Source organism: Mytilus trossulus, chromosome 10 (genome assembly GCF_036588685.1).
Source record: "Mytilus trossulus isolate FHL-02 chromosome 10, PNRI_Mtr1.1.1.hap1, whole genome shotgun sequence".
Lineage (NCBI taxonomy): Eukaryota > Metazoa > Mollusca > Bivalvia > Mytilida > Mytilidae > Mytilus > Mytilus trossulus.
In genome coordinates this window covers 76,519,307-76,541,228 of record NC_086382.1, presented here as the reverse complement: position 1 = coordinate 76,541,228, position 21,922 = coordinate 76,519,307, and the positions used below count along the sequence as shown (strand labels likewise).

The following is a 21,922-nucleotide window of genomic DNA, read 5'->3' as shown; positions in this document are numbered from 1 at the left end:
ACAAACATGTTTAACCCTGCCGCATTTTTGCGCCTGTCCCAATTCAGGATCCTCTGGCCTTTGTTAGTCTTGTATTATTTTAATTTTGGTTTCTTGTGTACAATTTGGAAATAAGTATGGCGTTCATTTTCACTGAACTAGTATGTATTTGTTTAGGGGCCAGCTGAAGGACGCCTCCGGGTGCGGGAATTTCTCGCTACATTGAAGACCTGTTGGTGACCTTCTGCTGTTGTTTTTTTCTACGGTCGGGTTGTTGTCTCTTTGACACATTCCCCATTTCCATTCCCAATTTTAGTGTTATTTATCCAAGAAATGTTCAGATAAAGTTTTGAACCCGGAATGATTACACTAGTGATTTTGAACCTTGAATGATTGCACTAGTTAGTTTGAACCGGGATATAAATCCAGAAAAGGGCTTCGCATGGACTTATTAAACGTGTTGTTTTCAATTTTTTACCCTAGTATTTAAGTACATTGATGATTTGTTTTAGTTCTGACTTTGAACAAATGATAAGATAATATTATGCTTTATTTACGAATTAAATTTTGATATTTTTTCTTATCCAATCCATCAAATCAATTGCTTTTAAATTGTCACTAATCATATATTCTGGATTATTCAAGATTTTCTGTGCATTTGCGTTTTGGTAGACTTCGATATAAAATCAAATCTTCTATGTCAATATCTATTAATCAAACTGGTTCCTTGCAAACTAGTCTATTATTAACATATTATTCTATATAAACAATAGAATGGTCTAATATAAACAAAACAATAATATCAAGATCAACGCTTTCACACCATTTACAACCAATATTCTTTAGTAACCCGAAGTAAAAAAAGGTTGGAATGAAATTACGCTTGCATGTACAGTTTTAAATACGATCTTAAAGATATTATTATGTTACTTCAACTATAAATAACAAGAAATAAATTAAAATATATAGAATTTTCGTACCAGAAATGAAATATTTAAATAAACTAGGACAGATTTTAATGGCAACCATTTTTTAATATGTTCTTTTTTGGTAGGCAATAAGAAATTTACCGTATATTGTCCTATTCTTATAATGTATTTCAAATATGCAAAACTACCTTATACAGAACGTTTTTCTCCAAGCTATAAATATAACATTTTAAAATCAACATTATCTGTTGTACTTCATTTTTAGACTTATTTCTCGAATTTGACTTACACAGTCATCTCAGTACCATAATATTCGACAAACGAGGCGATTTTAATTTTGAAATTATAAATTTCTCCCAACTTATTAGCAATATAACAACTTCACCTGCATATGGGATATATATTTCCCAACTGATTCGATATTCAAGAGCTTGCAACTCCTACTCAGACTTTGTAAAACGTCATCAGTGTCTGAGCAGAAAGTTGATGAACCAGGGGTATGTCAAAGAAAGTCTCGTCCTTTTTCTAAAAAAGTTCACCGGAAGGTTCCAAGACCTTGTTGATAAACATTCCGTATAAACTTAACAAATAATACATGATGGTCTTGATGTATAAATTCTGCGTACTGATGTTGTTTATCATCTTAACATCGTGTTATATTGTTCTTTCATTTGTCTTTGTTCTATTGTTAATATTACTTTTACTGGTAGATTGTTTAATGTGATTTCATTTAACGTGGCTCGTCAATGTGTTTGTATGTTCTTTTCATTTTTTACTGGTGTGTTTTGTATATGCGACTTTTTGAGTTTCTTTGGTTCTTATAACGTGACTCTGTACTTTAAAAGATCCAGTCAGTATGTAAGTGTTCTATAAAATGTCATTATGATATATTTCTATTATGAATAAGAAAATACGTTAAACCACAAACGTTAAAATTATTCAATCGCGTAGCTATATATAGTGGAATGAACAATTTGTGGATTCTTATAAATTCTATAGAGCTTTTGGACTGTTTTAAATCTCGGTCTGTTTTTGACATTAATTCTTACATCCTTTTTATTTTTTAACCCTGTATGCTAACATTGCCCGTGTATAAACATTGAATGACAAAATTATATGACGTATCAAATTTTCTGACGTCAGACACGCGAATCAATGAATGTGTTTGTAGATAGATGTTTTTGTGTTCTGTTAAATTGTTACTTTTAAAATTGTTACACGATGATGACTGCTGTACCCATATTTTGACTATTTTATTTATTATGTCTGTTTTGTTCACGCATCATTATAAATATAACGGAATTTGATGAGACTGTCAACAAAGTGAGAGGTTTAGCGCTTTAAAACCACGTTTAATCCATCATTTTCTACATTTGAAAATGCCTGTACCAGGTGAGGAATTTGACAGTTCTTGTCATTCGTTTTTGATGTGTTTGGTCATTTGATTTTGCCATGTGATTATGTACTTTCAGATTTGATTCTTCTCTGAGTTCAGTATTTTTGTGATTTTCCTTTTCACTATATGTGTCAAAAATTTCCCCAATACCAAAAAAAACATCGTTTTTCTCTATATAGCTTAATCCACATAGATGTTCTATCAAAATATTTTTACTATGTATATATTCCCAAGCAAGCTATAAATATTCCCAAATGATATGCAATAAGCTTTTTTTTTCAGTGCAAAAAGTGCACATTTCTGTTTCTGTTAAACCACATTTATAAGGAAAAGAGTTTGTGAATACAAAATTGTTATCTCTGTGTTGTTATTTTACACTTTTGTTTCGGGTAAGGTTAAAGATTTGTACCTGTTAAAACGTTTAAACCGCTGAATATGTAAGCACCTGTCCTACGTCAGGTACCAGATGATAAGCGGTTGACGTTTATCAATGTAGTTTATAAATGTTTCTCGTTTCTCGTTTTTTTTATTTAGAGTAGTTGGTTTCTCCGTTTGAATGGTTTTACACTATTTCGTGGCCCTTGATAGCTTGCTTTTTGGGGTTAGCCTACGATCCGTGTGAGCTCCATACTCTCACTATAATGTTGTTGTTTTTTTAACAAATTGTGACTTGGATGGAGAGATGTCTCAAAGACACTCATACGACTTCTTCATATATCTATTTAACAATTTTAGTTTGTAATAATACCGGAAAACATATTTCAACACCAAATATCTGTTTTGACAAACATTGCTTTTTTTAGGAATGTTCGAAGCCTGCATTTTTGAAAATCAAATACTTATTATAAGGTCAAGTCATATGTCACTGCTTAATGAAGTTGGTGATGTCTTAGGTTAAAACAACAAATTATCAATCCGCTATGTTATGAAGCCTAATCATTTCCATCCTTTATCTTTTTAACTGGTAACTAACAGAAAACCCTTGCCGTTTTGGCACAACTTTTTTGATCTTTTGGTCCTCGATGCTGTTCAACTTTGTACTTGTTTCGGCTTTCAAACTTTTGTATCTGGGCGTCACACGTAGGTCTTGTGTGGACAAAATGCACTTCTGGCGTATGAAAATTTTGAACTTGTTGCCTTTTGTTGGCTGTTGTTCGTGTGATTCTTTGTCAATTGTGTTCTCTAATTTATATATATTGTAGTCCTGTGTTGTCATTTTGATGTTATATTTCACATGGCCATAAAAGTGCGAGGTTTGGCATGCCACAAAATCAGGTTCAACCCACCATTTTTTCCTTTAAAAATGCCATGTACCAAGTCAGGAATATGGCCATTGTTATATTATAGTTCGTTTCTGTGTGTATTACATTATAACGTTGTGTCGTTTGTTTTCTCTTATTTTTTAGTGTAAATTCACATTGCGATAAGACGTGTCACGGTACTTGTCTAACCCACATTCATGTATTTGGTTTTGATGTTATATGTATGTTATATATGTTATTTTCGTGGGATTTTGTCTATGTGTGTTACATTTTGGTGTTATGTCGTTGTTCTCCTCTTATATTTAATGCGTTTCCCTCGGTTTTAGTTTGTTACCCCGATTTTGTTTTATGTCCATGGATTTATGAGTTTTGAACAGCGGTATACTACTGTTGCCTTTATTTACCTATTATGTCTGTTTTGTTTACGCATCGTTGTCATTATAATGGACTGTGATGTGACTGTCATACAAGTGAGAGGTTGAGTGCTATAAAACCAGTTCAATGATCTTCCAATTTCCACATAGGAAAATGTCAGTGCCGGATGGCTCTGTACTAATACATCCCGTCATTGTGTTTTTGTGCTATGTTTTTTTATATTCTTGTGTACTTTGTATCCCTCATGATAGTTTATATAATAGTTCAGGGAAGCACTTTTTTGTAAGATGTAATTTGTTCATAATATTAGTATTCATAACTTAATTCATTTCACAAATATATTTGATAAATTATTTTAATTACACATACATATCTTAATTACTTTGTTTTCTTTTTCTTTCTCTGTTTTCCCTAAATTTTTATATATGACAAAGTTTTCCGGAATCAACTCCGTTATCAGTGTGATCCGTGTTCCGTTAATAAAGGTACAGTGCTGTAAACACGTGCGCTTTCAGATATCCTTTGATATGCGTCGTCTAACTATTATTATTATCAGTGTGATCCGTGTTCCGTTAATATTTGGTACAGTGCTGTTAACACGTGCGCTTTCGGATATCCTTTGATATGCGTCGTCTTAATATTATTATCATCATCAGGATTTAATTATACATGTATGTAATTACATTTGGTGAGTATACAAATTTTCTTTAGATATATATACTGAAAGAAAACAAATCCGGTAATGAACATGTAAGTAAAGTTTTTTAACACTCATCTGGGATAATACATCATTTTCCCACAATAGTTATAAACGTACGAATACGATCTCGTTTTAACTTTTGTGAATACATATTTTAAAATCTTAGAAATACAGTATAATTCACATGTGGCGACTCATGCATGTTTGAACATACTTACAAACATAGTTTTGACATGCATGGTAGACGATCATAAATATGATCATATTTGGCTTGGTTTTTTATGTAAAAGATGTTCTGTGCTTCTTACAAAGATTAGTCCTGATTCATTTGTTTCTTTGCCATGAATCTATTTGTTTTTAGAACTGTCTGATTATTTTATTGTTTTTACAATTATATATTTAAATAATTTTTGAAATTTCTCTCTGAATTTTTTTTAAATGTTTATTTATTTTTTTTTGTCTTCTTTTCTTTGACAAAATTTGCTTTGTGTATATTGAGAAAGATATTATAGTAAATATGTAAATAATATCACAGACAGCTGTATCATTAATTTTGTATCCTGTTACTGAATTTTCAAGTCCTATAATGTCTTTGTCAATACCAAGGGATTTCCTTAATTCCATTACTGTTTTAGAAAATCATCATTAAATGAACAATTGATGAAAAAATATTCAGTCTACTTTTTTAAACAATGCTTACATAAGTTATCCCCACTTTTTCAAAATTCAGTTTTTTGTTTTATTCAATTTCAAACCTGAGGAAGTACCAAATATTTCGTTTTAAATTAATTGCCAGAGATACATGTTCTGGATTGAAGAAATAAAGTAGTATCGTCAGATAATTGGTGGATTTCAAGGTATTATTTTTACTATCTAGTTTTATTTCTAGTCCTTTTAAATTTTTATAAGCCTTTTGTTAAGTATCCTAACTTCTAAAGCTAGAACAAAATAGTAACGGTGATCAATAAAGGTTTGGGCCCATTAAAACGTTTAATCCCGCTGCAAAGTCAGGAATCTGATTTACAGTAGTTGTCGTTTGTTTATGTAATATATACGTGTTTCTCGTTTCTCGTTTTGTTTATATAGATTAGACCGTTGGTTTTCCCGTTTGAATGGTTTTACACTAGTAATTTTGGGGCCCTTTATAGCTTGTTGTTCAGTGTGAGCCAAGGCTCCGTGTTGAAGGCCGTACTTTAACCTATAATGGTTTAATTTTTAAATTGTTATTTGGATGGAGAGTTGTCTCATTGGCACTCACACCACATCTTCCTATATCTATTGTCGGATCCCGCTAGATGCCCTGAAACGGGGAAAACCCATCCATTATTAATAATGCATTCTTTAATATCAGAGTACATTGTCTGAACCAACCTTATAAAAATATTTTTAAATCCAAATTTCTTTTTTAAGTCTCAAATATAAAGTCCCATTCTAATGAGTCAAATGCTTTTGTAAAATCACGAAATAGAATTACCCCCATCAATTTGAACGTTTCACTGTTGTGCTAACGTATAAGCAAGTTATTTTGCATCATAGTTTAAAAGAGTTATAGATGTATAATTGTCTCGTGATCACGAGTCATTCTTTTATAAATTAAAGATAGTAAACCAACAAATCAGCCGAGAGTGGTACATCTTTAATACGAATTTTCACATCTGTTGAATTCTTCTTGTATGCAAACTTGTGTATTTATAGAGTATAGAGAGATGGATTTGCCTGGAATTTCAAGAACATCTGAAAGGAGACATGCTTTCTTCTTTAATGTATCGAGATAGATTCTCAATAGATCATTAATTCTATGGAGGCCCATAACTGATATATATGGCACGACTGCACCTAAAGCTTCGTACATTTCTGCTATGGTTATAAATAACTCTAGAGGCTCCTTTGTGGAAATGACTAAAAGCATCTGATAGAATACACAAACACTGGCTTTACCGGTGACAAAGAGTAAGATGTTTAGATTAAGAACCTCTTTTAAATCTTCGTCATACGACACTATACAGGATTCTTCTTGTGTTTCTGATTTGGTTAGGTTTACAAGGATATCCTTGTAGTTTTATGATTGCAAATGCAATTGCACATTCAAGTGAATAGTTATCAATGTTTGTAGTCTTTCCTTGTTTAAATAAACTCCTTTAAATACTCAAAGAGAAATGTTATCAAAACACTATTTTGCTGAGCTAATCACAGACCCGTTACCTTAGTCAGGGGCCGCTCTTTATATAAGGGACTGAAGCATGCAACTGTTGTACACGTGAGAGGTTTAGCTAGCTATAACAACTAGCAAATCAAATTAGAAAATTAGAAAAGCAAATGCCAAATGTAAATAAAAGTAATAAAACAGATAAAAACACGTTCTGGTCTTATATTGTTGTTCAGTCGCTGTCAAACAAAAATCCTTAAATAAAATAATTATAAAAACAAGTACTTGCATGGTTTGTATAACTGGAATATTGACGAAAGCTTCTTTCTCTATTTCTGAGATTGTGTTCCCATTAAAACGGCTGTGAAGAAAACAATAATGGAAATTTATGTCGGGTTTTTCACAACTTTAAGCATACATTGTGTTATGAATCAAAAACATTACAATATGCATATGCATAAGGAAATTCATGTACCAGTCAGGAAAATAACAATTGTGTTTGATGTTTTTGATGTGTTTGAGAATTTTCCTTGCTTTCGGTATGTTTGTAATTTTATATTTTTGAGAAAATGAAAGCTGATGCGTACCAAAATCATAATTAATTATTTATCAGAGTAAATCAGATGTGTTTGCTAATCTTTGCAACCAGTATAAAGAACAGAACAAGCTGATCGATCCATCGTCGTATTAAGAGAATTTTACCGAGGCTATAAACAGTTGATTGCCGACGAGTGTTATTCAAAATGTTATATGACACGGTGCATCAAAAGCTGATTGTCTAATCAGTGGAATAGGTATATCAAAAATTTAAAGTTTTAACCTGTGTATTCTTAGCAAAACTATAATATTCATCCAAAAGTAACATATAGCAAAGTACATCAGAGGCAGGAAGCTTACTTGTCTTATTAGCAGAAAATTTCAAATCACACCAATTATGATTGTTAGCCAAGTTATCAGTGGTATATCACAATGAACATTAAGAACTGCTTGCTTATATTTCCAAAAAGGGCATTACCAGCCGATGTTTTTACCTTCGTTGATTAATACAAAGAATCAAAAGCTGATTTCCAAAATGAGAGACAACGACACCAAATCGAATAAGTCGAAATAAGCCCACAACACTATGGGGAAAAAAGACAAGAGACTCTCAAGTGCCTGAATCTCTCACCTGTAAAATTTTGCTAACGTCCTTAATCAACGATAAGTTTTTGCTTTTCAATTTATATATAATTAGTTGATTTGAATGCCATTTAAGTGTTCTTTGTATCTGTCAAATTTTCTTAAAACGCAAAATAAATGACATACAAGGAAATAATATACAGAATATATACGAGATACTCTGATACTTTGATTCAGCAATTTCAGAAGAAAAGATATTTTAATGTGAGCAAACTAGATGAACAACTTGTGAAACATTGTCATGAAAGGGAATTAGCACTTTAAGATGTCAATATACAATTTGGTCATATAAACCTCTTTGTAGGTCTTACGTATACGTTGTTTTTGATGTTTCCGGTTTATCTTTATTCACGATAATAATTAAGAACTACACTTTTTAGTGGCAGCAACCCCAAAATGGGTAGATTCATCTAAATATTTTAGGAATGATAGAACTAATTAACATTGATACTACAAAGTCTAATACCTTAGATTTTGGGATATAAGCCAATAACTGCATTTTATCCCTTTGTTCTATCATTAGCCATATCGGTAATGTTTTTTGCCATCGTTAGCAAGACCAGGTCAAGAAAAAACGTTCTACATTTAGAACGTGTGTACACAAAAGGGAAATACTAAAATATACTTAGATGTGATATGATTGTCAATGAGACAACTCTCCACAAGTTATTAATATAATCAACGGTACCAATTTTGTTGCACCAGATGCGCATTTCGACAATACATGTCTCTTCAGTGATGCTCGTGGCCAAAATATTTGAAATCCAAAGCATATATAAAAGATGAAGAGCTATAATCTCAAAGGTCCAAAAAGTATAGCCAAATTCGTGAAATGACACAGAAATTAACAACTATAGGTCACCTTTAATAATAAACAAAGCCCATAACGCATAGTCAGCTATTACAGGCTTCGATGTGACAAACGCGAAACAATTCAAACAAGATTCTTAGAAAACTAACGGCCTTACTTACGTACAAAAACAAAATATGTAACACTTCAACAAACAACAACCACTGAATTACAGGCTCCTGGCTTTACACAGACACACCAATACAGAATGTTGCGGGGCTTGACATGTTTGCGGGATCCAAACATTCCCCTCAACTTGGACAGTGGTGTAACAGTTCACATATAGGATATTGGATATGTTTACATTATAAAAGGATAAAAATGAATTAAAAAAAATCAAGTAATAACATCCGAATAGGATAATTAATTTAAAACTATGAAGATCATTCTGCAAAACAAACAACTGTGCATGGGTATTAGCAAATATTAACTAAGTATAAAAATAACGAGGTGTTATGATTACCATTAAGACAACTCTTCACTAGAGACCAAAAGACACAGCAATTTTAAAATAGCACCATTTATATATCATGGGTTTTTTTCGCGGTACAATATACGTCAGGAAATACAAATACAATGAACGACGGAAGGCTTTCACTAAAAGAAAGAATATCAATAACTGTGGCGTTGAATAAAATACTGAAGAGTACAGCAGCAGGTGTTTGATCGCCTATACACGTACTAAACATGTAATGATTATAATATATGTAGGAGGAAATTATACCGCTAAGGCAGTGTCACCGTTGTAGAAGGTCTCTGAGTCCTCGAAGCATTAGTTCAATTATCACAATTTTGGCTTGTAAATGATTACGATTTTTAAGTTAACAAAAGATACATGTTTTGTGTATTATACTTGTAGAAGAGTAACAGTCAAACTCATAGATCGAAAATAAATGACAACGCCATGACTACAATTGAAAAAAATGCAAACAGACCAATAATTGTACACATGACACAACATAGAATACAAAAGATTAAGAAACACGAACCTACCAAAAATTTGGGGTGATCGCAGGTGCTCCGGAAGGGAAAGCAGGTCGTGTTTCTCTTGTTATTGTTAATTGTAAAGTACAGATTGTAAATCATTGCACGGAATGTTATACGAAAAAGCGATGCATAAAGGTGTCATACCACCAATTACTCCCTCAAATTTAGAACGTATGTGAAAGTAGGCCTACTCGGACAAAAAAAAGTGCATTTGATGTCATTGTTCACCTAAACTAACCAATAAATTTGCAGAAATGAAACTTTTGTTGAAAGAGAAATATATCAAGACCATTTTGAGCTAAATTTTATCTGTCTAGGAGTTTGCATTTAAAATTGAGGATTAATACACTCCATGGTATACTAATTTAAGATTTTCAGAAAACCAGGGGTTATTTTTAGTGGTACCTCCTTTCGGAAGCTCTCTTCTTTCTTATATGATTTAGAATGTATACTGAAAATTGGCATGCAGAAAGGTGACACCTGTACAATTCAGGATATACCTAGTTTCTATGAAGTTAAACTTAAGGTAAAATATTTAGAAAGCTGTGAAAATTGCAAAATTTGGTTGAACAGATAGGGACTTTTAATTGGTGGTATGACACCTAAAGTGCGTTAATTTGATTGGCTTATCCAGTTTCATGAGACAATATAACGACTATTTCATTGGCTATTCGTTAGGTTATTAATGACTTTCAAAAGACAGGCGATGTAAATTTCGTCCGTGTCAACGTGTGTGATGTCTAATTAAATAAAAATATAACATGTACTTACATGATAGATAAAAGGGGGAGATTGAAGAATGCATGTGTCTCTATCACTGTGATAGGGTTTCCTTGAAGATAACTGTAATAGAAATTGAACTCCATGTTATTATATTTACCCATTTCATATTTGTGTGGTTATACGTGCACACTGACAATTATGACACAATGGGAGAAAAGGCACAAAGTTCCATTAAAGAATTTAAACGAAAAAAAGCAACATCTTAACCAAACGAATCAAAGCCTGAAAGGCTGTAAAAGCAATTGCTGCCATGTTTATGTTTTGGGGACTTTTTTTTTCATCCACATATATTTAAGAATTAAACATGACAGGAGTGTTGTCTAGTGAGAATTAAGAAGGTTTTAACTTTATATCAATTAAAGACTTTAGCAGAAAGTCATTTTTAATATGTTTTATATTTCACAAGGAGACAACACGTTTACCAGGCTAAAGTTGGGGTCAAATATACATGTGCTGAAACATATAACTCCAAGAGAAATTATAATAGATTATCCCCTAGTAGTGTTTGTAACTGGGCAATAATTTCCTTTATTTTAAATTTAACACTTCAGTAAAAACATTTCAACTTTCCAGACGCGAATGTTGAAAAACGGGAAAGAAACAAAATATTTTACAAGACATAAACATGTAAAAAATAAATATATATTTCAGCTGACTAAAAATATTTTCTTAAAAACTAAGTCCCAAACATTATTACTCAGTTGATATGTGTCATCCTCATGCGGTACGAGATAACTATAATTCTCGTGCAATCCCGAAAAGAGGGGCCATCACAGACAAACATGACATTAAATCGTCATTAAACGAACAAGAACAAACAGCTCTAAGTTGCTTTGATATTTATCCAATTTTCAGGAAACATTGTGAAAGTGATCTTCAATATTTCGAAAACATGTGAAATAAAATTGCAAACACGGTGGACCGTCGAGGGTCAACAAACGTAGTAGACTCGTCCATTGGAAAGACGAGGATAATGGTTTTATCATTTGTCATGCATACCCAGTTTTGAATATGATATCCAAAAAGGATGTACTTTTTTTAATCTATGAAACTAGAAAATTCCACATTGTAAATATCTCTTCATCTGGACTTAATTGGCATCTATCACGTTTGGACGGGTCCATTTCATTAGTAAGGTGATCGATAAATCTTACGGAGTTATGACAAAAAAGGAAAACAAACTTATTGTTACGTGTTTTTAACAAGGGTTTCGTTCCTCTAAATTATTTGCACAAACAAATCAACAAAATAGGTCAGTTAACTTTGTCTATTTTTAGATTACAGGTAATCATTTGACACTACGTATAACCTGATGACCTGTGTAGTGATTTTGATTTTACGATAAATTTATGAATGAACGACAATTTTATGAATGAAAAAGAGCACCTGACCTCTTTCTTAAAAAAACACCAATTAAACGTATAAAACCGTATATTATAAAAGATAATTCAAACAAAATTTTCAATACTAAATCAACAACTGAAATGATTCCATATTTTGTTGAAACATCGTACGAACGGAAAACGGAATCGCAGGTTATAAAAATGCATTTTTTTCACTCGGACGTCTATGTTTTTTGATAGTCAAACGGTTGTCCCCCTAAATACAAAAATACATCTACAAGAACGTATGCTGAAACTTCTTAAATCCACTAACGTTTTTCAAAAGTTTCAAGCTATGTATTGCATTAGAAAACATACATTGGTGTTTCAGAACGACAGACCAGGAGCCTGTTTAACAAAATACTATGGCTTGATCTGGGCGGAGTCTCTGATCTGGGTCACAAAGATGGCCATACGCGACGGCATGAAAGCAATTGCTTTAAAAATGACAAACAAGCACCTACATCATGTTAGCTTTTAAACAGATATGGTTATAATCATTTCTTTCACTAGTATGTTCATGGCGGTTTTCAGTTTATGTAGCGAATAAGGAATTGTTTTAACAGAATAATGAATTTTCGCCCGTATAAACGCCTTCCAATGTTGATAAAACTGATTTGAAATACAATTTGACAAGAGTTTCTTCAAATATGATTCATAATTCAAATATATACACGGTCTATACTGCAACTAAACAATTTCAACGTTTTTTGTCACAAAAGTGACATACTTTTCTGAATCACCGTATGGATTTTACATATATATGTTTATACAACCGTGCATATTTCCCTATATCGACTTCATTAACATGATTAACAGGAACGTTCTTCGTTTTTCTTTTTAATTTTCTTTTTTTTTCTTTACTTCTAAACAAAACACTGCAACATGCAACAGAGTTGTGATTGAAAATGGCTAAAGCCCATAAATTGGTTAACCGTTATGATATGCCGGTATTTCACCTATCTACCGACATGTTTTCTTTGTCTTGTATCTTTATATACAATTATATTTGTCTGATTGTCATGTTGTCAAATTTTTTTCTTATCTGATGTGTATGACCATTTTACCGAGGGTGAATTCTAATTGCCTGTGATGCATGCTATTATAAGTTATATGGTTCGCTACTGACCCCATACGGATCCATAGAGGGTTAGTAAAATCTATAGGGGGTGAGTTCGGAGGCCGAGTCCCCTATGAATTTTATTTACCCTCTATGGATCCGTAGGGGGTCAGTAGTTAACCGTATAACGAATTTATCGGACGCTGGACTTTTTCTACGGCGTTTTGTTGAAAAATAAACAATGAAACACAACAACATTAATAGATGACGTCGCCATTAACGCGTCACGAACCCCCTATGAAACTTACTAACCCCGTACGGTCTCATAGGGGTCACCACGTGACGGCGTTTAACCAATCACAACGTGATAATTATCTGCAGTCCGATAATATAAGTTAAATGGTTATAACTACTGACCCCCTATGGATCTATAGAGGGTTAGTAAAATACATAGGGGGTGAGGCCAGAGGCCGAATCCCCTATGGTTTTTATGCACACTCTATGGATCCGTAGGGGGTCAGTGTCAACCATATAACGAATCTATCGCACGCTGGTCTTTTTCTGATGCGTTTTGTTGAAAAATAAACACTGAAACACAACAATATTAATAGATGACGTCACCACTAACGCGTCATGAACCCCCCTATGAAATTTACAAACCCACCACGTGATGGCGTAATATCAATCACAACGTAATAATTTACCCGCGGTGCGATAATTCTTCAGATTCTGATACTGACTTATTTTCTCTTCTTTAACAATTTATTATATAGATATAGGAAGATGTGGTGTGAATGCCAATGAGACAACCCTCCATCCAAATAACAATTTAAAGGTCAATGTACGGCCTTAAACACGGATCCTTGGCTCACACCGAACAACAAGCTATTAGGGCCCCAAAATTACTAGTGTAAAACCATTCAAACGGGAAAACCAACGGTCTAATCGATATAAAATTTTAAAAAAACCAGAAACTACAAACACGTATTAATCATATAAACAAACGACAACTACTGTACATCAGATTCCTGACTTAGGACAGGTGCAAACATTTGCAGCGGGATTAAACGTTTTAATGGATCCAAACCTTCTCCCTTTTTCTGAAACAATAGCATTACATCACAACATAGAAAAACAAACGATAAAATATCAATTGGCAGGAGTAACTCATTCAAAAAACGTATATTAACCTGATTTGAACACCTGTTTAATCTCAAATTTATCTACTGCTAAATCACATAATAATAACTACTCTAAATATCAACATAACAGTGTTAAATCTGCAAATTTCCGGGAGCAAAATTATGTTTTCGCAAATTTGTTGTTCCTCCCTTGCAAAGATTCTATTGGGATATCAAGGCAACATCGCCAGCCCTGTATCAAGCGCTCTGGACCACTCGGCCTACTAGAATAAACAAGAATTATTCAGAATTTAGTCGCCTAGTGGTCTTCTCTATACCTTATGTTCCTAACATAGCAACACTTCTAACAATAGACAACTAAAACACAAACGTATGTTTGTCGACTAGCTTGCTGCTTGTGTATATTCTGAGCTGCCGATTTTATTAAACAAATATGTACAAACATGTCACATCAATACACATAAAAAATTGTGGCAATCATGATGACTTCTAATATCTACTACTAATATCTAAATGTTTCGTGGCCGTTCAGGAAAAACTACTTTTAGAAACCTGTGTCCGTTTGCCTAATGCCATGCGAAACCCCAAGTGTTGGTACGCACTTGATATAAGAATGTTCAAAAAACATTTAAGAAAACATTTAAAAAACAAAGAATCTGCTATCAGTCAAAGACTGCGGCTAAATGAAATAATTTGAAGACAGAAATGAGTCTGAAATAACCAAATCCGATTACGTTTGTATAGCCTTACCACCTATATATATAACGAAAAGTTTTAACTTTAATGCTAATTTGAACATACTTATATATACAAAATATTTAAAAAACGTTCTTAACGTACAAATTAAAAAAATTGATGTTCACTCAAGTAAAGCAGGGCTAGAAATGACCATACATACACCTATCATTTAACACAATAATTTTTCCCGCCCGAAAAATTCATACGCCTTCGAACTACTACGTGAGAAGACAATTAATTCCCGTTACACTACGTGTCACGGAAATTAGGAAGTCTTCTCTATACCTTATGTTCCTAACATAGCAACACTTCTAACAATAGACAACTAAAACACAAACGTATGTTTGTCGACTAGCTTGCTGCTTGTGTATATAGAAAACAACAAAGATAGCTAGACTGTAAAAACAAATAAATTTCAAATTAAACAAAAAATAATTCTAAACATCAGACTTGCGATTCATAAATCATAAACCTAATTTCTTCGACACTTTTAATCTGTTTTCAATAGAATCAGCCACATAACCATCCTTACTAGAATCGCTTTTCCATCTACCATGGCGCTTCCAGCACCTTTCGTTAACGTCAGAGTTAGCCGCCGCAGTGGCACCACCAGACCTCAAAGAGTGCAAACCAAGGTTTAACTCTGGAGCAACTAATTTCAAACGCTTCAGTATGCATTCTCTCGCTGTGCTATAGCTGATCGGTTTATTAACCTGAATTAAAGACTTGTTCTTAGATTTGTACAATGGACGAAACAAATACTTGTTTTAAAAAAATATCTAAATGCGCCATACCAACATACTTTAATAACATGTCAAAGGGACAAGCCATTGATTGACCTTAAGAAACCAAAACTTCATCTCCAGCTCTATATTGGTCAGTTTTGCTCTTTTTAATCTTAACAATTAAATAACTATCTTTAATAATAATGTCGTTACATTTCAGATTACTCAACTTGCTAAATCTAAGAAAAGCACTATAACTCAGTAAAATCATAGCCAGACCCCTAACTACTGTTAAATCATTCAAACCTTGAAACATAGAACATAAACTTTAAAAATTGTCATTGGAGACAGGATCTTTCTTTACAACTGGAGCTTTAGCAGTACGTTTTGCCTATATTTTTTACAAAATAATTCTCTGTAGGATCTAACTGACCTGACATGTCATGGGCCCATTTAATGGAATAAATCACACTATTGATTGTACTGTATGTAGCACCTAAATCAAGCAAATGAACTAAATATAAGGAAACATGAATAGGCGATGCTGGCTATTAAGTCAAATTATGTTCATGCGAAAATGTTTTCCATTTTTTAAAAGCATAGTTATATTTTCTAACAGTACTGTCACTCCTGGAATCAAGCAGTCTCGACGAAAAACTATCCACCAAATCACGTAAACTTTTAAGGATGATCCTCTCCGATACCACTATCCTCCACGGCTTCTGTTACAAAACGTCCAAGCGTTAACCCTGTACAAAAAAAATCAAAATAAAATCAATCAAATCTGATCTTAAATGCAATCAAGGAAAAGTTCATATATTTTCCAAATACACCATTATTTCCCTTTCCGGGAACAACAGGACTAATGCTCATTATTTGATGCTTGTCTTTTATGAAATGTTTCAAATTTCCAAAAATATCATGCAACATCAACCAATAAGGTGAAGAATATCACAATGGAACTACCAATGTACAGTCTGCCTTATCACTGCACAGTTTTCTTATAACCTTACAAACAACATTTGGTGGTGGTACTAACCAATTGTTTTCACCAAACCAGTTTTGTGAGAATGCATCAATTTCTTCTGTATTCTTACACCCACATTTAGAATTAAATCTCGAACATTTAGTGTTGTAATCTGTAGCAAATCTGTCTATTGTATGTTTACCCCATAACTTATCTAACATTTGAAATACAGATTCTTTAATACCCCAGTCGTCGCAATTTGAATATCTACTCAGACCATCAGCAATTTAATTTTGTTCTCTTGGAATCCAATGTGGTTTAATTTTATATTGTTCTCTGAACATAAATAATTTAGCTCACAAGCAATATTTTGCAGTTCCGGTTTTCCGCTACCATTTTTAACTATACTAGTAACATTCTTATTGTCTGTATTCAGTTTTAAACAATGGTTTTCTAAACATCTTAACGAACTTTTCACTCTTCTGCTTACTGCTTCAAGTTCACGCCATGTAGAACTTTTACCACTATCCAATACTGTCCAACTTCCTACTACAGTATTCAAAATGTAACCTGGTAATTCTAGACCACAGTCAGTCAGAATTTTTAACGAGTCACAGACCGACTCGGCACATATGCCATCAACTGCGGGCACAATATAACCCCCAAAACCTACTTCTGAGGCATCAGTAAACGCCACCAAATCACATACATCTGACTCATGCAGATCATTACCTTGCTCATTTAACTGTGTTACTGAATTTAACCAGTATATGAGCTCCTTGACAGCCGGGGGCTGTCAGAGCGACAAGTGACTTCCAACTTGCCCTTAATAGTATACAGTTATACAATTCTCTAGTTCTAAGCCTAACTAGATTACCTAACACAGCTTGCATTGATATAATCTGGCCAACAATTCCGGCAACAAACTTTGCATTGTGCAACATTTTTCCTTTTCCGACACAGAAAAGTATTTTACTGATAACATCAACTAATCTGTCAATACGTTCACTGGAAACTCTAAGTTTCCCGAACTCCATATCCCATACCAAACCTATCCAGGTCATATTTTGTTGCGGATACCAAACACATTTCTCTTCAGCTATTAAAAAACCAAATTCAGACGAACTAGATCTTATATACGAGCTAGCTCTTTCAGCAGATTGAAAATCATTTGCACCTCCAAGCCCATCATCAAGATACATTATTATCTTCAACCCCTGATTTCTCCAGTATTTTATCACTTCCTTAAGAACTTTGGTAAACATATGACCCGCACTTGCCAGACCAAAAGGAAGAACATCATCACTCATGAAATACTTTAAAGACTTATCAGTAAGGTGATTCGTATTCACATGAAAACTATTGTAATGTACTAAATCTGAGCAAATGCTCCTTAATTTATTAACATTAAATAAATTTGTACTTAACTTTGGTTTTTTTGTCTGGACATTCAAATTTCCAGTGACCAGCAGTTATAGCAAACTCCCGGGCTTCCCACTTGCTTTCCCATTTGCATAACTAGAAGTAGCAGTTGAAGTTGGCCTACTATATGCCGTTGGTCTTTTCTTCTTGGCTTTCTCTGATTTTGTTTTTCTCTCCGCTCGTGTCTGCGCTCTAAGAATCTTACGGTCGTCCTCTGAATCATCTGCGAGTGGATTCGCTGTATATTCTTGTACCACTTTCCATCCCATATCGGACGAATCGGCCATTTTCACTAATTTCTATCTATACCGTATTAGTTGTATACCTTCTGCTATTTTCTGCTTGGCTAAACTGGCACTTGGGCCCCTGGACTCCAAACTGGCATCGGCTTCCATCAAAGTTACGCTTAGTTTGCGATTGAATTTGAACTGATCTTCACACGACTTTCTTTGAAACTTGTACATGTAATCATCATTCCCCGAAAGTTCGTTTTGTAATCTGTTCATTTGTAGCTCAGATCTCTCCTTCTGTTGATGATCGAATTCTTGTAGTTTAATAGAAAACATCCCTTCCATTTGCGACAATAAATCATTCAGCGTTTTTCGGATTTCCTCCCCGACAATCCGCTTAACACTATTCTCGATGTCCGGATCCATCATGGCAACAGAACAAAATTTGATGTTTACTCAAGTAAAGCAGGGCTAGAAATGACCATATATACACCTATCATTTAACACAATATTTTTTTCACGCCCAAAAAATTCATACGCCTTCGAACTACTACGTGAGAAGACTATTAATTCCCATTACACTACGTGCCAGGGAAATTAGGAAATTTTTAGTTTAAAAAAATCGTAAATACATATATATGTTAACTATTTTACACTTATACTACAGTACTGTAATAAACTAAGGTACCGGTGGATCATATGGAAATCAACGGATAATATCACTATAATAGTACAAATAGTGAAAAACAAACCACTATATTTCCTAGCTAAAGGAAACGAAAAAAATCTTTCTTAATTATCATGTTTTTAATATATGTATTTTTACACAGAGGAAAATGGTAACACACAAAAAGTTATATCAGGTTGAACAGACCCTTGCCTCTGGTAGATACTGCAATAGTTTGTCAGGTATATATGGTTCACCATGTAATTTACTCCTTGTACAAATATGCTTTTTACACTATAGTTTGGGGCCCTGTATAGCTTGTTGTTCGGTGTGAACCAAGGCTTCGTGTTGAAGGCCGTACATTGACCTAAACTGGTTTACTTTTATAAATTGTAATTTGGATGGAGAGTTGTCTCATGTGCACTAACACCACATCTTCCTATATCTATCAATTGTCATTTACAATTCATACGAAAGAGGTATAACTATTGAATTGTGTAAAAAATGAAAGTCAATTGATTTAATATGATTCTACACCTAAAAATATTCCAGTGACCAGCATTTCCTTTTTCATAATTATCAATAAAATAATATGCAATAAACAAGAATATGTGTCCATAAAAAAACATGTACAACGATTTATTTGTCAAACACATAGTTGAGCATGGAAATTGAGAGAGTGCCATAGAGACAACTATCCATCTAATGTTTACACAGTCAAAGGCCACCAATATAAGTCCTCAACAAAGCCAACACAGCTAGAAAACTCCTAACCTGTAGGCGTCTTCATCTGGTACCCTGACTATTATGTATACTTGTTAAGCGAAAATGAAAGATACACTAAACCCTTAATTATATAAATGAACCTTGATGTGGTTGCTTAACGTCTCAATATCATTACATCGATTTACTTTAATGACAAAAAAGGATAACTGTTGGTCAGACAAAACATTTGTTTTTGTAAGTTTATATGCACATATATGTTTTTTAAATTATTTGCAGGTGGTTCAACTTTGATTAGGACACAACTGGAAAAGTTTTGGATCACAGTGTGAGAATTTCATTCTGTAAAATTAGTAAAAAGGCTAACTCAAAGGAGATGATTCCAAGGAAACATCAATGTAGAAAACATAGGAGTGGATCTGCTAAGGTTGTCAACCGACAAAACCAAATATCATATTATAATATAAATTTTGATAATTTTCTATTCTCAATACAAGGGAAGTTTTTTTTTCTAAATTTCAGCAAACTTATGAATTTGAAATAAATAATAAAACAAAATCCCATTGTTCACATTCAAGTAACAAGTATAATCAATCACAAGCTCCATACAGTGTCAGATTGCATGCTGAATGATATTTACAGAGTTATCAACTAATCATAAAAAGTTGTTACATTAACATAATAATGAAATCAAAGATAACTTGTAAGTCTCCATTTTAAGGTCCAATTATCAATGAATAATTTCTGGCTATATGTTTTTGTAGATCAGTGTACTAACCGTGCATGTATCATTCTTAAGATTAATAATCCAGTGTATTATGCAGGAGAGACAATTCCTGATGTACATTCTAGTAATTTCTTTCTTAGGGTATGGTACCATATTTTGTAGTAGAGATATATCGATGCTGACAGAAATGCACGATAAAGACATAACGATATGGCGAAAAATACGTTAATGCCAAATTCTTCAATGGTGACATTTAATTACATAAAAGCATTATTGCTCCATTGACCAAACATCATTTCCTCATCTTCCAGTCTTAACTACAGAATCAGCTCCGCTGTACTACAAAACAATGAGGGCTATATATAGAACAATAGGTAGTTTCGTTTTTGATACTGACTATAACATGTGGAATATCTAGACGAGCCCGTTAGGGCGATTTTAGATGTTCTACATGCTATAGTCAGTATCAAAAACGAAACTACCTATTGTTCTGTTTATCGGTAATTATGACGTCACACAATGTATTGTCTAATATTTTCAGTGATACAGCCAGTACGTTGATACTCGAAAATATAAGGCAGTAAGATCAAAGGGAAAATATACGAATTACCGATAACATATCATTCCAGAGGTAATATAACTATGTTATCATGTATATTCTTTTCAGTTCTAGCTCACCTAGCCTACAATTGAATATGATTTCTTACAGAATTTAATGCCTTTGCGGTGGTATAGGAATCTAAATTAAAAATGATATAATTGGTTCATACTTTGCCTAAACGTAGTGTCTATTGATATAATAAAAAACAAATAGATATGTAATCCACTTGTATTTTTTGTCTATCTGATGAGTTAATAGATATAGGAAGATGTGGTGTGAGTTAAGCCTTTTTCAACTGATTTTTATACTTCGTTCTTATGTTGTACTGTTATAACACTGTCCAAGGTTAGGGGGAGGGTTGGGATCCCGCTTACATGTTTAACCCCGCCACATTATTTTATGTATGTGCCTGTCCTAAGTCAGGAGCCTGTGATTCAGTGGTTGTCATTTGTTTATGTGTTACATATTTGTTTTTCGTTCATTTCTTTACATAAATAAGACCGTTAGTTTTCTCGTTTGAATTGTTTTACATTGTCTTATCGGGGCCTTTTATAGCTGAATATGCGGTATTGGGTTTGCTCATTGTTGAAGGCCGTACGGTCACCTATAGTTGTTAATGTTTGTGTCACTTTGGTCTTTTGTGGATAGTTGTCTCATTGGCAATCATACCACATCTTCTTTTTTATATGATAGGTTACCGCGCATTTTGTCAAACAACGGGTTATGACAAAATGACACATTTTGCAAGGATTATTCAGGGAAAAAACATCATTATGTAACTAGAGGCTAAACAAAATGATAGAATTATAAAATAAAATACGAGAAAATAGCTTTCAAAAAATGCTTTGAGAATTACAAAAGAAAAGATAGGGTCACCGTGCGTTTTCCCCGACTAGAATTAAAGAAAGCAAAATAAAATTTAAAAAAAAACAATTAGACGCTTTAAAGAAAT

At 33.2% G+C, this 21,922-nt stretch overlaps 1 protein-coding gene across 1 annotated transcript in view; it reads right to left on the bottom strand.

The window, feature by feature from the left end:
* LOC134688187 (uncharacterized) overlaps positions 1-21,922 on the bottom strand; it is a 297,010-nt gene that overhangs the window by 25,402 nt on the left and 249,686 nt on the right. Inside the window, exons 7-8 of the mRNA XM_063548658.1 lie at positions 10,575-10,646; positions 7,077-7,148 (exon numbers count right to left, since the gene is read on the bottom strand). Of these exons, the coding sequence (XP_063404728.1) occupies positions 7,077-7,148; positions 10,575-10,646 (144 nt within the window). The remainder of the gene's footprint in view (positions 1-7,076; positions 7,149-10,574; positions 10,647-21,922) is intronic.